This window comes from Callithrix jacchus, chromosome 22, assembly GCF_049354715.1.
Source record: "Callithrix jacchus isolate 240 chromosome 22, calJac240_pri, whole genome shotgun sequence".
NCBI classification, from domain to species: Eukaryota; Metazoa; Chordata; class Mammalia; order Primates; family Cebidae; genus Callithrix; species Callithrix jacchus.
Window position 1 is genome coordinate 39,722,858 of NC_133523.1, and position 16,432 is coordinate 39,739,289.

The 16,432-nt window shown below is 51.4% G+C and overlaps 1 protein-coding gene across 3 annotated transcripts in view; it reads right to left on the reverse strand.

Moving 5' to 3' along the window:
- The window catches only part of OPA3 (outer mitochondrial membrane lipid metabolism regulator OPA3), a 44,061-nt gene that overhangs the window by 14,158 nt on the left and 13,471 nt on the right, over positions 1–16,432 (reverse strand). Inside the window, exons 2-3 of one of the 3 annotated variants that reach the window (XM_008988209.5) lie at positions 12,499–12,615; positions 1,749–6,148 (exon numbers count right to left, since the gene is read on the reverse strand). The exons of 1 other annotated variant lie outside the window; for it this stretch is intronic. In XM_008988209.5, coding sequence (XP_008986457.4) covers positions 5,748–6,148; positions 12,499–12,615 — 518 coding nt within the window. In that variant the 3' untranslated portion in view covers positions 1,749–5,747. Of the gene's footprint in view, positions 1–1,748; positions 6,149–12,498; positions 12,616–16,432 lie in introns of those variants that run through there. One more of the 3 variants, XM_002762243.6, reaches the window with a different exon arrangement.

Genomic DNA, 16,432 nt, shown 5'->3' on the forward strand with positions numbered 1-16,432 from the left:
AGGGCCCGGTGAATCCGGAGCTCCTCCCTGCCTCCATTCCTTTCAATCCCCAGCATCCCCATGATTAGCTCTTTCCTTCTTTCTTTTTTTATTTTTTATTTTTTGAGATGGAATCTTGCTTTGTCACCAGGCTGGAGTGCAGTGGCACGATCTCGGTTCACTGCAAACTCTGCCTCCTGAATTCAAGTGAGTCTCCTGCATCAGCCTCCTAAGTAGCTGGGATTACAGGTGCCCACCACCACATCCAGCTAATTTTTGTATTTTTAGTAGAGATGGGGTTTCACCATATTGGCCAGGATGGTCTCAATCTCTTGGCCTCGTGATCTGCTGGCCTCAGCCTCCCAAAATGCTGGGATTACAGGCGTGAGTCACCGCACCTGGCCAGCTCTTTCTTCACTGCTGGTCTCTGACACTAGAATGTCAGCTCCAGAGAGGGCCTCTCTTTGTTCCCAACTAGTTCCCAACTACTCGAATGGCGCCTGGTGCACAGCTGATACTCAGTGCACATGTCCGATGCCAGCTCCCCTCTCCCTGTCCACACCGACTTCAGCCTCATGCCATTGCCACTGGGGGACCCAAGCCCACCACTCAGCAACATGGTGACCAGCCCAGGAGCGGCTCTGTGGGCCAATAGATCAGGCTGGAGCTTAACTAAGGCCCATTTTCTCCTGGGGTGGCTCTCAGCCATCTTGCCCCACTCTAGGCAAGGGCCTGGCCTACAGAGAAACCAATAAGGGGGACAGCACGGCCTGCCAGGAGATGGGAGAGGCACAGCTCTCAGGGTGCCTCCCAGGGTTTTGGGAGCTGGGATGAATGGGTTTCTGTTGTTTACACCCTGTAGTCCAGAGTCACTCCAGAGGGGAGGAGTCTGGATTCAGCCCAGCCAGGTGCTTCCCAAACAACTATGGGGTGGGGCAGGGAACACTGGAAAAGAAATTTGTATGTGAGCATTTGTGTGTAAGTCCTGGTGAGGGCAGGGCTGGGCTGTCTCCGTCACTGCTGAGACCCTGACACAGGGTGGGGCAGAGTGGGTAACTCAGTGAGTTTTTCTGTTTTTTCCGCAGGTAACGTCCTACTGAGGACGCTGGACTCATGCCCCAGTGTGGCATCACCTCAGTGAGTTTTTTGAAAGAGAGAATAAATGAAGGATATTTTTCCTAAGGTTGACATAGACTTTATTTATTTATTGAGACAGAGTCTTGCTCTGTTGCCCAGGCTGGAGGCTGGAGTGCAGTGGTGCAATCTTGGCTCATCACGCATCACTACTCCCAGCTAATTTTTGTATTTTTACTAGAGACAGGGTTTCACCATGTTGGCCAGGCTGGTCTCAAACTCCTCAAGTGATCTGCTGGCTTCAGCCACCTGAAGTGCTGGGATTACAGGCGTGAGCCACCCAGCCTGGCCTTTTGTTTTTTGAGATGAAGTTTCCTTCCTGTTGCCAAGGCTGGAGTGCAATGGCCCATGTTGATCTCGGCTCACTTTGACCTCCACCTCCCGGGTTCAAGCAATTCTCCTGCCTCAGCCTCCCGAAGAGCTGGCCTTACAGGCACCCACCACTATGTCCTGCCAATTTTTGTATTTTTAGTAGAGACAGGGTTTCATATTGGTTAGGCTAGTCTTGAACACCTGACCTCAGGTGATCCACCTGCTTTGGCCTCCCAAAGTGTTGGGATTACAGGCGTACGCCACCGCGCCCGGCCCCAAGGACTTTTTAAATATGAAAAAAGAATGCATCAACTCGAAGACAATCAGTTTCATTTACAAATTTATTCTAACCTCTCTCCCCAAATGGCAAGGTATACGGAATTTTAGCTAGTAGAACGCACGAGCAGTGAACCACCCTCTGGCCTTTTGCATTTTGAGAGGAGGTTCTTTCCATTTCCACACACCTTGGCCACCCCCAACACTGCAGTGGGGGAAGCAGATGGCCCTGATGCCCACAAAGACTGGCCACCTGTCAGAGGAGGGCAGGGCTGAGCACAAAGTCTGTGAGATGTGAGAGCAGCACTCCATCCGGGTCAGGACGGTGCTGGGGTCAGGAACTGAGGCTCCTCCTGCCATCTTCACATTCCCATCACTTTCTTTCTGTGTGTGTGATACTCAGTCTGTCAGCCAGGCTGGAGGGCAGTGGTTCGGATCCTGGCTCATGGCAACCCTCACGGCAAACCCCGCCTCCTGGGTTCAAGCGATTCTGATGCCTCAGCCCCCTGAATAGCTGGGATTCAGGCATGCGCCACCACTCCCAGCTAATTTTTGAATGTTTATAGAGATGGGGTTTCACCATGTTGGCCAGGCTGTTCTTGATCTCCTGACCTCATGTGATCCATCCACCCGGGTCTCTAAGAGTGTCAGGATGACAAGCGTGAGCCACCACACCCGGCCTGGGTCACAGCCCCACTCAGGACCCACTTGGTCAGTTCCCTCTGCTCCAGCTTCTCCCCCTCTTCTAGAACGTACTGAAACGCTGTTTCAGGCCAGATGATGTGGCTAATGCCTGTAATCCCAGCATTTGAAAGGCCAAGGCGGGCGGGTCACCTGAGGTCAGGAGTTCGAGACCAGTCTGGGCAACCTGGTGAAACCTGGTCTCTACTAAAATGCAAAAATTAGCTGGGCGTGGTGGCATGTGCCTGTAATCCCAGCTACTCAGGAGGCTGAGGCAGGAGAAGTGCTTGAGTCTGGTAGGTGGAAGTTGCAGTGAGTTGAGATCGGACCACTGCACTCCAGCCTGGGTGACAGAGCTAGATTCTGTCTTCAAAAAAAAAAAAAAAACAGAAAAGAAATGCTGTTTCAGAACCTGCTTCTTGGCTCTCTATCGGCAGATCTTGCTTCAGGCCATTTTTACCTCCTTAGAGGAGGGAGGTGAGGGTGGAAGTGGGGTAAATCCCGCCCTCCCACTTTCACCTGCAGCCTCCCGGGAGCAGGCCCAGGTGAATGGTCACCCCGTTTACTCAATGCTCTAATCTCAGGTGTGATCCAGGGCTGCTCTGAGGGGATAGAGAGTCCCCTACTGCCAACGCCACCTCTGGGATGCCCTGGGCCTGTGTAGACATCGCCACTCCCCAGCCTCCGATCAGTCATTGCCTCTCTCCTCACTCTGCAGCCGGAGTAATCCCTCTGCCGCCGCTACTTCACCACCCTGGGCAGTCAGCCCCTCACTGGCTGTGGCACCTCTGGCAAGTCCCCTTGCTTACCCTTGGCCTCAGCTTCCCCAGCTCATAGGGTGACTTTTGGGCCTCTCCCCAGCAGAACCCTCCCCACTTCCCTCCTGATTTTAATAAGCTCGGTACCCACTGTGGCGATCCACGTGACGGTTCTGACACATACTCAGGATGCCTTCATCACCCTGCGGCTCCTCTAATTAGGAGACAGCTACAGTCGGAAGGGCAGACTGCAGGCTAGTGGGGCCCACCTGTCTCCCGCTTCAGTGGTGCATCCTGGAAGAGAAACCCAGTGGCAAAGGATGGTTTCTAGACTGTTGCTCTCAGCTAGAAGGCCACATGGCCTGCGGGGTTGGCAAGAGTCCCAGAGTCCTTTTTTTTGACACAGGGTCTCACTCTGTCACCTAGGCTGGAGTGTAGTGGCGTGATCACGGCTTGCTGCAGCCTCAACCTCCAGGGCTCAAGTGATCCTCCTGCCTCAGCCTCCCAAGTAGCTGGGACTACAGGCGTGCACCAGTACACCTGAGTCATTTGTTACTTCTGTAGAGATGGGGTCTCACTATGTTACCCAGGCTGGTCTTCAACTCCTGGGCTCAAAGAGATCCCTCCTGCCTTGGTCTCCCAAAGTGCTGGGATTACAGGTGTGAACCACTACGCCTCGACACCAGCATACTCTTGGGGTGGGGAGTAGTAGTGGGCTGAATGGCTTGAATGGTGGACCCCCAACAGACATGTCCACATACTAACCCCCAGGACCTGTGATTATGACGGCTTATTTGAAAAAAGGGCTTTTTTTTAAAAGATGTAATCAGGTTAAGGGTCTTGAGGTGGGATCATCCTGAACTTAAGATGGACCCTAGCTGCAATGACAGGTGGAGGAGGAGGAGGAGGAGGAGGAGGAGAACAAGGAGGAGGAGGGGGAGGAGGAGGAGGCCGTGGGAAGCTGGAGGCAGAGCCAGGGAAGGCCTGGAGTCGCCGGGAGCTGGAAGAGGGAGCTGTCCCTGTCAGCACCCTGGTTTCAGACTTCGGGACTCCAGAACCACATGAATTCAATTCTTGTTGGACTTAGGCCATCAAGTTCATGACACAGTGGTGACCTGTTATGGCAGCCCCAGGAAATTAATCAAGGAGTTAAGGCCAACTGGTGGCCTCATCAGTGGGATGGGAGTGGGACTGGGGACCGTGGAGGCAGGAGGTTACCGCTATATGAAGATGGACTGTCAGATCAGTCCAGAGCTGCGAGGAAAGAAGACAAGAACACAGATCAGGAGACGCAGATGGAAGAGGGAGGATGTGACAACTGAATCCGTGGACTGGGATTTGACTGGGGCCCTGAGAAATGCTACATGGTGGGGAAGGTAAGAAAGGACCCGCCATGCAGTACAAGGTCCAGGGACTCTGAGGACAGGAAAACAGGAGGCCGAGGCTGAAGGACAGGCTAGATTAGCCCTAACTAGGATCAAATTTTCCACCATGGAAAGGGGGTTGGAGGACATTGCCAGAAAAGCCCCTGCAGCGCCATTCCAGTGGGTTGTGCCATAGACTCAGGATGAGGGGGTTCTGCTGGAACAGTTCACTTGGGGCCTAAAGGAGTTACAGTGATTCCACGGATTGACTGCAGGCCAGGGAGACAGAGTCTTGCTCTGTGACCCAGGCTAGAGTACAATGGCACGATCTCAGCTCTGCAACCTCCACCTCCCGGCTTCAAGCAATTCTTCTGCCTCGGCCTCCCAAGTAGCTGGGATTACAGGCACCTGCCACCATGCGCGGTTAATTTTTGGTTTCGTTTTGAGACAGAGTCTTGCTTTGTTGCCCAGGCTAGGGTACAATGGTGCCATCGTGGCTCACTGCAACCTCCACCTCCCAGGTTCAAGCAATTCTCCTGCCTCAGCCTCCCGAGTAGCTGGGATTACAGCCACCATGCCTGGCTAGTTTTTATATTTTTAGTAGAGATGGGTGTTTCATCATGTTGGCCAGGCTGGTTTCAAACTCCTGACCTCAAGTGATCCACCCGCCTCAGCCTCCCAAAGTGCTGGGATTACAGATGTGAGCCACAGCTCCCAGCCACACCTTTTTTCTCCTGAAGAGGTGATCCCCAGCAAGAGGTGACGTTGAAGGTGACGGGGAGAAAAGGCCACTGCAAGACACTTCATTTCCTTACAGTGGTCTGTACCGATTGACAAAAAGAAGGGGGTGCTCCAGTGTAAGGGAGGAGTGTCCCAGGAAAGGTTAACATTGATCAGGTAACCGGGGGTGGGGGTAACAATAATACATTGGAGTCAGCTCAAGCCCAGGTTCCACTTTTTCATTTGCCAGAGTGCCTGCGAGGTCCTGCTGGCTGGGGCCTTGCAGGTCGTCCTGGTTTGGAGGGGGGTCAGGTATGAAGGATGATGGAGGGGGCTATGTTGCAACGCTTTGCCTGCTGGTCCCAGTGGCAGGTAAACACTGCCCCCATCAGCCGGGGTAACCAAATACCAAGTTGCATCAAGATCCTGGTGGTTTCCACTGGGCCAGCGCAGGCAGTGATGGTACGGGAAGGCCACTGTTAGGTACATACGGCCACGCCCAAATTCAGGCTCCAGCAAGCTCCTATTTCTTGGACACAGGCTCTGCCTGGGACGCGGACTGGCCGGGGTTGCAGAGCTGGGTGCGCACCTCTTGCAGCTCTGCGCGCAGTTCCTCCAGAGCGCCCTGTGGCGGCGCCGCCGCCTGCACCTGCGCCTGCAGCGCTTCGAGCGCCAGCGCCAAGTTGCCCACCTCGTCCCGCAGCGCGTTCCAGGCGGCGCGCTGCTCCTCCTCCTTGTGGCGCTGCTGCGCCTGGTGGCGCCAGTACTCCAGCACCAGGCAGCCACCGCCCACGATGAAGATGGTGGCTTCGCCCAACAGCTCCGCGCCGAGCTCGGCGGCCGCCTCCTCATTCAGCGGCTTGATGACCGTGCCCCGGAAGCCCATGATGCGCATCTTGGTCCGCATCTCTACCCAGTGGTACACTGCGGGGGAAGAGAGAGTCAGGCCGCACTCTGGGTGCCCCTGCAAGCCCCACCCCTCTCACCCAGGGAATGCAGTCACCTAGCTTGGGTAACCCCGGGGTCTTTCAAAAGACCAGAAAATTCTAGCAAGTTAGCCAGGGATGAGGAACACTGCCCAGAGGGGAGGTCCTCAGACTTGGGGGACACACCCCAGGAAGGATACCAGGAGCTCCCACAGCGCCAAGTTCATGGAAGGTGTAAATGTCCCGCTGCCAGATGCTTAGCTCCCTGTGTTCCTCCCGTAAGCCACCGCCAGTCCAGCAGTCCTGTCCTGGCACTGTTGCCCCACCCGCTTCCCAGGAGAAAGATCAACCCCCTTTCTCGCGTTATTTTCCCAAAGTGCAGAGTTGGGGCTGCAGTTAAGGAGAGGGTGTGGGGGCTCCTGTCTCCAAAGAAAGGGCAGCTTAAGGCGGGAGTCGATGCTAAGTGCCTCTGAACACGTAGTGATCAATCATTTTTGCAAGTCTGATGGCTCCAGTCCAAGAATTTAACCAGCCCTGAAGGTGGGGCTAAGAGCTGGGGCTCTTCACAGTGAGGTTTGGAACACATACCTTGGAGGCAGCTCAAGAGGTGAGTGGTGCTGCTGTAACAAAACCTCCTTCCTTGCCTAGCTGCTTCTTTATGAAGGAAGATTCTCAGCACTTGAGTCTTTAAAACCAATGCAGAATGGATGCTGTACCCTGACTCACTCCTGCAATAATGAATATTCGCCGAGGGCACATGAAACCATAGAGGGGACCCTGTCTAGTGCCTTTGCAGATTCATTTCCGACATCTCCCCTTACTTTTAAGGTTTAGTAATAATTCATGAAAATGTGTAACAGATGAACGTTTTTTAAAGGAACCTTAAAATGCATTGATAATAATTTCAAAGTTAACTCAATCCAGAAGAAAATAATTCAGCATTTAGAACCTTATGGTCACAGGAAATTAACATGTACATTTCTGTATGTATTTTGGTTGCTGACATATAAATCATTAGATGGAATTCTGTGGGTATGTGGACTGTAAATTTAAAAGTACATGAACAAAAATAAACCATGTGAAATTTCTGACTGAAAAAGAAGACCTTGTTCTTTTTTATTATTTTGAGATGGGGTCTTGCTTTGTCACCCAGGCTGGAGTGTCATGGCACAATCACGGCTCACTGCAGCCTTGACCTTCCAGGCTCAAGTGATCCTCCCACCTCAGTCCGGTGAGTGGCTGGGACTAGCGGTATACCTTCAGTATCAATATCAGGGTATCAGAATGTTGCTCAGGCTGGTCTCGAAATCCTGGGCTCAAGCGATCCGCCTGCCTTGGCCTCCCAAAGTGCTGGGATCACAGGCTTGAGCCACTGTGCCTGGCCTTTTATACATATGTCTTTAAACCCGACACATGATCATTACTACTGTAAGTGAACTGCAATAAATCTGAAGGGAAGGGTCTACCAGCTGTTTGAACATGTCAGTATCATAACACACCAGAACCAGAAATCATCTCCTTCACAACTACTTGAGGTTATGAAGAAAAAGTTACAGCTGTCAACTTGAAAATACAATGGAGGGCACATAATTTTTCTTTTCTTTTTTCTGAGCCAGGATCTGGTTCTGTCACCCAGGCTGGAGTGCGGTGGTGCAATTTTGGCTCACTACAACCTCTGCCTCCCAGGCTCAAGTCATCCTCCCACCTCAGCCTCCCAAGTAGCAGAACTACAGGCGCATGTAACCATACCACGCCTGGCTACTTTTTTGCGGGGTGGGTAGAGACGGAGTCTTGCCATATTGTATCACATTTATTTATGTAACAGATGGGATCTCACTCTGCCGTCTGGGATGGAAGGCAGTGGCTCCATCACAGTTCGCTGCAACCTCAAACACCTAGACTCAAGCAATGCTGCCCCTCAGCCTCTGGGGCAGCTGGAACTGTAGGAACTACAGGTGCCCCATCATGCCTGGCTATTTTTCTTTCTTTATTTTTGTAGAGATGTGGTCTTGCTATGTTGCTGAAGCTGGTCTTGAACTCCTGGGCTCAAGCAATCATCCTGCCTCAGCCTCCCAAAGTACCGGACAACAGGTGAGAGCCCCTGCACCCAGCCACTACAAGATTTTTCATCTTCAACGGGGGTGGGGCGGCAGGAAGGCTTGGGGAGCTCGGCTGGAGCTGGAGGGAAGACCTGAGCAGCGAGTCCAGAGCCCGGGCAGTCACTGTCAGCTGCTACAGTTACCACTAGCGCTGACTGTGGCTTAGGCCCTGGGCTTGTGGGTTCCTGGGGTCCAGGCTGTGGAGACCCCTCCCACATTGGAGTCCTAGGGTCAGGCCAACCTGGAGTGTCCCCAGGGCTCTGTCACCTGCTGCTTGGGCAATGACAGCCTTCCCCGACCCCCTTTGTAATGCAGGAAGGATAGCATCCTGACAATGACACGTGCCAGCCCTGGTGGTCGGCCCAGAGCTGGGTCTATAACTGTCACTGCCTCTTTCACGTCAGGAACACCTAGCACGGTCGTCAGAGAGTGGTGAGCAGCAAGGGCTCCAGCTCCTCTGGCCTGCCTGCGTGAGGGTCCCAGCATGCAATTGCAAGTGTCTCAGTGTAGACCAAGCATGGAGATCTGGAGGAGCAGGTAGGTCTGGGTGTGCCAACTGGAGTGGGCACATACCCAGGGCACAGGAAATCAAATCAAAGAGGGTGTGTGTGTGCATACAGGCACATGTTCGAGGGCTTTCAGAGTGGGGGCAGACGGCATTCTCCCTTGGGCCAGCAGTCAGATGTGGGGTTCAGGAAACATGGTCCAGGTAGGAATGAAGGGCTGTGAAGAAGGGATGGCTTTGATGGGCCGGGACGGGATAAGCTGGAGGACTCACCAGACTTCGGGGGCCAACAGCCTCCAGATGTCTCCCAGAACCCTCACACTCAGCATTCGAACCTGAACCCAGCTCCCGGCCTCACATCCACCTGTCCCCCCGCTAGAGACCAGGGCCTCATCTCAACTGTTACCCTCCTCCCACAGTCTCTCAGTGGTGTGTCGGGTCCATTATGCATCTTGAACGTCTCTCCCAGTAGATTCCCTTCTGCTGTCCTGGTCCAGGCTCCATCCCAGCTCTGACCCACATCCCCTCCCTGACCTTGAGAACAGGAGGAATCCACCCTGTCTATCCCCTTCCCAGTGCCCATCACAATCAGGAATGGTGGCTATCTAGTTACCTGTCTGCCATCAGTCTCCCTCACTGGCCTGCAAGCCTCACAAGGGCGGGGCCCAGGGCTGTCATGGTCACTACTGTGTCCCCAGCACTCCCAGTGCCAGGCTGGGCCTGCACATGATGCTCATTAGATCTAAGTCTAACGCTTAAGTGGGTCCCACCTCCAGCCTCCTTCCCAGATGCTAGCCCCAGCCTCACCCTCTGCAATTGTCCTCTACACAGCAATCAGAAGGAATTGGTTAGAAGAAAAGAACAAAAACAAAAAACAAAAAAGAAGAAGAAGAAAAGAGAAACAGCCAGGCACGGTGGCTCACGCCTGTAATCCTAGCACTTTGGGTGGATCACCTGAGGTCAGGAGTTCAAGACCAGCCTGGCCATCATGGAGAAACCCCATCTTTAAAATAAATAAATAAATAAGAATAAAAAATAAAGAAATAAAAAGAAGAAAAGAACAAACCTGGCTGGGCGCGGTGGCTCACGCCTCTAATCCCAGCACTTTGGGAGGCTGAGGCGGGTGGATCACAAGGTCAAGAGAATGAGACCATCCTGGTCAACGAGGTGAAACCCTGTCTCTACTAAAAATACAAAAAATTAGCTGGGCATAGTGGCACGTGCCTGTAATCCCAGCTACTCAGGATGCTGAGGCAGGAGAATTGCTTGAACCCAGAAGGCGGAGGTTGCAGTGAGCCGAGATCGTGCCATTACGCTCCAGCCTGGGTAACAAGAGCCAAACTCCGTCTCAAAAAAAAAAAAGAACAAACCTACCATTTCCCCCCAACACCACCCGCCACCCCCACCCCCCGCAAATAAAAGTAACACACTGCAAGAAAACAAAATGCTCAAACTATAAAATGTAAAGTCACAGTCCCCTCCTCAGAAGAACCCTCAACTACTGCCCTCACCAGCCTGTTTTCCCCTAGCGCCATCTCCTGGACATCTCACAGTAAGCATCCCTCACTCATTTCTGAGCTGCTCAACTGGAGTTTGTCCAGATCTATAACATAGTTACTACTCGTAATCCAACCCTCTATGAAAGGTGAGCACTCTAGCCGGGCGCGGTGGCTCACGCCTGTAATCCCAGCACTTTGGGAGGCCGAGGCGGGTGGATCACAAGGTCAAGAGATCGAGACCATCCTGGTCAACATGGTGAAACCCCATCTCTACTAAAAATACAAAAAATTAGCTGGGCATGGTGGCACGTGCCTGTAATCCCAGCCACTCAGGAGGCTGAGGCAGGAGAATTGCCTGAACCCAGGAGGCGGAGGTTGCGGTGAGCCAAGATTGCGCCATTGCACTCCAGTCTGGCTAACAAGAACAAAACTCCATCTCAAAAAAAAAAAAAAAAAAAGAAAGAAAGATGAGCACTCTGTCCCCATGTGGCCTGCCCTTCCACCCACCCCCATTTCTACAGGGGATATGTAAGCAGTTTTTACTGTATGTTCTGTTTTTTTTTTTCTTCAAGACAAAGTCTGAAAAAAAAAAGCCTGTTGCCAAGGCTGGAGTGCAGAGGCACGATCTCGGCTCACTGCAACCTCTGCCTCCCGGGTTCAAGCAATCCTCTGGACTCAGCCTCCCAAGTAGCTGGGATTACAGGCACATGCCACCATGCCCAGCTAATTTTTGTATTTTTAGTAGAGACAGGGTTTCACCATATTTTACCAGGCTGATATCGAACTCCTGACCTCAGGTGGTCTGCCCGCCTTAGCCTCCCAAAGTGCTGGGCTTACAGGCGTGAGCCCCCGCACCTGGACACTGTTCTTTCTTTCTTAAATGTTTGGAGAATTCACCAGTGAAGGCATCGGAACCTGTAGGTTTCCTTTTTTGTTTGAGACAGGGTCTCACTGTGTCTCCCAGGCTGGAGTGCAGGGGCGTGATCATGGCTCACTGCAGTCTTTAACTCCCAAGCTGAGACCTAGGCACCCATGGGAAGAGGGCAGGGGAAAGGGCGGTGGCAAGAAGCAGAAGGAAATAGAGACTAGGACCACACATGCCAGGTGACTCTGAGAGTGGGGTTAAGCCCAGGACCCCTCCTTGACTGAGGGGTGAACGAGGAGGACTCTGGGAACAGCCCAGGGAGCAAGTGTCACATTGAAATCAAGCCAGTTCCTCTGGCATGGGGCTGGTGGGCAATGCAGACGTCAAGAGCATAAAAGATAGGAAAAAAATAGTAAAAGATGAGGAAAAAATTTCCAAATGAGGAATGTTTAGCAATTCCTTTATTAAGGCCAGGCCTGGTGGGTCACACCTATAATCCCAGCACTTAAAGAGGCTGAGCCAAGTGGATCACTTGAGGTCAGGAGTTGGAGACCAGCCTGGCCAACATGGCAAAACCCTGTCTCTACTAGAAATAAAAAATTAGGCGAACGTGGTGGCGCATGCCTGTAATCCCAGCTACTTGGGAGGCTGGGGCAGGAGAACTGCTTGAACCTGGGAGGTGGAGGTTGCAGTGAGCCGAGATTGCGCCACTGCCCAGCCTGGGTGACAGAGTGAGACTGAGTCTCAAATAAATAAATAAAATGAGGCCAGGTGCAGTGGCTCACACCTGTAATCCCAGCACTTTGGGAGGCCGAGGCAGGCAGATCACAAGGTCAGGAGCTGAAGACCACCAGACTGACCAACATGGTGAAACCCCGTCCCTACTAAATACAAAAATTAGTTGGGCGTGGTAGCTGGTGGGTGCCTGTAATCCCAGCTACTCAGGAGGCTAAGGCAGGAGAATCACTTGAATCCAGGAGGCGGAGGCTGCAGTAAGCCATGATCATGCCACTGCACTCCAGCCTAGACAACAAGAGCCAGATTCTGTCTTAAAAAAAAAAAAGACACTTAAATGAACGTGAGTTTCTGGAGAAGATCGTGGAACAGGCAGAAAAGGACACCAGTGGAAACACTGCTGCGATGGGAATGAGGCCTGCAGGCTAGTTAACGGCATAACAGCAGTGTTAATTTCCTGGGTCGTCTCACTGCGTTGTGGTTATATAAAACGTTATCATCTGGGGACTCTGAGTGAAAGGTATGTGGGAACTCGCTGTACTATTATTGTAACTTCTCTGTGAGTCTAAAATTAGTTCAAAGTACAGAAATGAAAACAGAAACAGCCCCCAGGTGGCTAGACTGTGAGGAAATGAACCTTCTCACCCATTTGCCGGTACAAGTGTAAATCCATGCACACCCTGGAGTCAGTCATTCTGCTTCTGGGAATGCATGCCAGGTTCACCTGTCCAGGTGCGAAAGGTCTTGTTGGGCTCCTTAATCCTGCAGCATAGTTTATGATAACAATTAAAAAGCCAGGAGAGACCCTACAACACTATCTATAATCTCATAAATTCCAGCATTTCTGTCAGCAATTGAAAGAGAGTAAGAAAGTCTTGTTATTGTTTTGAGACAGGGTTTCACTCTGTCACCCAGACTGGAGTACAGTGGCAAGATCATGGCTCACTGTAGCCTTGAATCCCAGGGGTCAAGCAATCCTCCTGCCTCAGCCTCCCAAGTAGCTGAGACTGCAGGTGAGAACAAGCATGCCTGGTGTGTGTGTGTGTGTGTGTGTGTGTAATTTGTTTTGTTTTGGTTTGGTTTTTTTTTTTGATACGGAATCTTACCCTTGTTGCCCAGGCTGGAGTGCAGTGGCGCAATCTTGGCTCACTGCAACCTCCACCTCCCAGGTTCAAGTGATTCTCTTGCCTCAGCCTCCGGAGTAGCTGGGATTACAGGCACATGCCTGACTAATGTTTGTATTTTTAGTAGAGAGAAGGTTTTGTCATGTTGGCCAAGCTGGTCTTGATCTCCTGACCTCAGGTGATCCACCCACCTCCGCCTCCCAAAGTGCTTGGATTATGTGGGATTACAGGCATGAGCCACTGTGCCTGGCCAATTATTTATTTATTTATTTATTTTTGAGACAGAGTCTTGCTCTGTTGCCCAGGCTGGAGTGCAATGGCGTGTTCTTGGCTCACTGCAATCTCTACCTCCCAAGTTCAAGCAATTCTCCTGCCTCAGCCTTCCAAGTAGCTGGGATTACAGGAGTACATGACCATGCCTGGCTAATTTTTTATACTTTTAGTAGAAATGGGGTTTAACCATGTTAACCAGGTTGGTCTTGAACTCCTGACCTCAGATGATCCTCCCGCCTCAGCCACCCAAAGTGCTGGGATTACAGACGTGAGCCTCCGTGTCCAGCCAAAACGACCAGGGCTTTTTTTTTCTTTAATAGACATGAGGTTTTGCCATGTTGCTAGGCTGCTCTTGAACTCCTTAGCTCAAGCAGTCTGCCTGCTTTGGCCTCCCAAAGTGCTGGGATTACCAGTGTGTGCCACTGTGCCTGGCCAAAACAGATAATTAAAACTTTTTTCAAAAAAATCAAACAAGCCACCTTGACCCCAGGATTCCTGGTTAAGCCTATACCTCTGCTCCCTCCTCAAGCCCAAGCAGAACAGCAGTCTTGTACAGAATGACAGCGGGAGCCACAAAAACAAAGGGGGTTGGGGGAGCAGACCAGAGGGGAGGGAATCAGTGCAAGCCTCAAACTGAGGTGGGAGCAGATGGCTGAGAGGTAATTTAGCCAGCAGGGAGGCTGAGACCTAGGCACCCATGGGAAGAGGGCAGGGGAAAGGGCGGTGGCAAGAAGCAGAAGGAAATAGAGACTAGGACCACACATGCCAGGTGACTCTGAGAGTGGGGTTAAGCCCAGGACCCCTCCTTGACTGAGGGGTGAACGAGGAGGACTCTGGGAACAGCCCAGGGAGCAAGTGTCACATTGAAATCAAGCCAGTTCCTCTGGCATGGGGCTGGTGGGCAATGCAGACGTCAAGAGCCCACTCAGCCTTGCCCTTCAACTCCAGTGACCCTGCCTGGGGATAAAACCACACCTGACACTAAGGTCTAGATATGAGGCGGTAGGATCATACCCAGTGCAGCTGGGGAAAAAACCACACCTGACACTAAGGTCTAGATATGGGCCCTGCTGAGCTGTGAGCCTGGCCACAGGGTGATGGGGATGGGGAAGATCTGGGCCAAAGACATCCCAGTGGCTCCCAGACCCCTGCTCCTCTGTGTCCCTCCAAAGCCATTTAAAAATACACCAACCAGCTCTTTTTTAAGAGTTTGCATTGTTCCTTGCTGCCTTTGAAGTTCCACCTACATTTTACTTTCTCTATAAAGTTTTATCCTAATGTGACTCTTTTATGCTCAAATGTCCTATCATATGTCTCTGAAACAAAAATATATCTATAAATTAAAATTAAAAATGTAATCCTTTGTTGTTTTAGTTAAAATTTTTCTCTTGGATTGAATTATCATGCAGTTGCTATTAGTATACTCCTGACGGAAACAACATGCATCATATCATTGATGTCAGCCAGGCACAAAGGCTCACACCTGTAATCCCAGCACTTTGGGAGGCCGAGGCGGGTGGGTCACGAGATCAGGAGTTCAAGACCAGCCTGGCCAATATAGAGACACCCTGTCTCTACTAAAAATACAAAAATTAGCTGGGCATGGTGGCACATGCCTGTAATCCCAGCTACTCCGGACGCTGAGGTGAGAGAATTGTTGAACTGGGACTCGGAAGGCAGAGGTTGCAGTGAACCAAGACAGAGCCACTGCACTCCAGCCTGGGAGACACAGCGAGACTCCCTCTCAAAAAAAAAAAAAAAAAAGTAATAAATGAAATAAACTGGCTAGCTCCGGTGGCTCACACTTGTATTCTAGCACTTTGGGAGGCCAAGGTGGGGAGGATCACTTGAGCTGGGCATGGTGGCAGGTGCCTATGATCCCAGCTGCTCAGGAGGCTGAGGTAGAAGGATTGCTTGAGCCCAGGAGGTTGAGGCTGCAGTGAGCTGTGTTTGTGCTACTGCCCTCCAGCCTGGGTGACATAGGGAGACCCTGTCAAGAAGAAAGAAGAAGAATGAGGAGGAGGAGGAGGAAGAAGGAATAAACTATTGATACATGCAGCCACAAGTATCTCAAAAGTATCAAACAGACAGGCGTGGCGGCTCACACCTGTAATCCTAGCACTTTGGGAGGCCAAGGCAGGTGGATCACCTGAGATCAGGACTTCAAGACCAGCCTGGCCTACATAGTGAAATCCTGTCTCTCTACTAAAACTACAAAAAATTAGCCGGGCATGGTGGCATGCGCCTGGAATCCCAGCTACTCAGGAGGCTGGGGCAGGAGAATCGCTTGATCCTGGGAGGTGGAGGCTGCAGTGAGCCAAGATTGCATCATTGCACCTCAGCCTGGGCGACAGAGTGAGACTTAATCTCAAAAATAAAAAGTATCAAATGAACAAAAGCTAAACATAAAGTTCATAGTGTACGATTCTGTTTACATAGTTGAACAACAGGCAGAACTAACCAATAAGCAGAGAAATCAGATAGGGAGACAGGGCAGGGAACTTTCTAGATGACGATGTTTTGTATCTTGGGTCCTAGTTACATGGGCATGTACATTTACCAATACTCACTGAACTGTAGCCTTTAGATCTGAACACTGCATCGTACAGATCTCAACAAAGAATATACCAGAATAATCAAGGGCTAATAATTAAACATAAGAGGAGGAGTTTGGGAGCCAGTGGGGATGTGACTTCTATTTTTTTTTTTTTTTTTTTTTGAGACAAAGTCTTGCTCTGTTGCCCAGGCTAAAGTGCAGTGTTGTGATCTTGGCTTACTGCAACCTCTGCCTCCCAGGTTCAAGCAATTCTCCTGCCTCAGCCTCCCGAGTAGCTGGGACTACAGACACACTCCACCATGCCCAGCTAATTTTTTAGGCTGGTGGTAAACTGCTGAGCTCAGGCAATCAACCTGCCTAGGCCTCCCAAAGTTCTAGGACTACAGGTGTGAGCCACCCTGCCTGGCCCAGGGTGGAGGGGTGGGGAGAAAACCAGGATGGTCAGCTGGGCTCGGTGGCTCACGCCTGTAATCCCAGCACTTTGGGAGGCCGAGGCAGGCGGATCACCTGAGGTCAGAAGTTAGAGACCAGTCTGGCCAACATGGTGAAACCCTGTCTCTAAAAAAAATTAAAAAGACAAAACAAAAACCAGGATGGTCATAAACTCGCTAATAAGGTAGTTAAG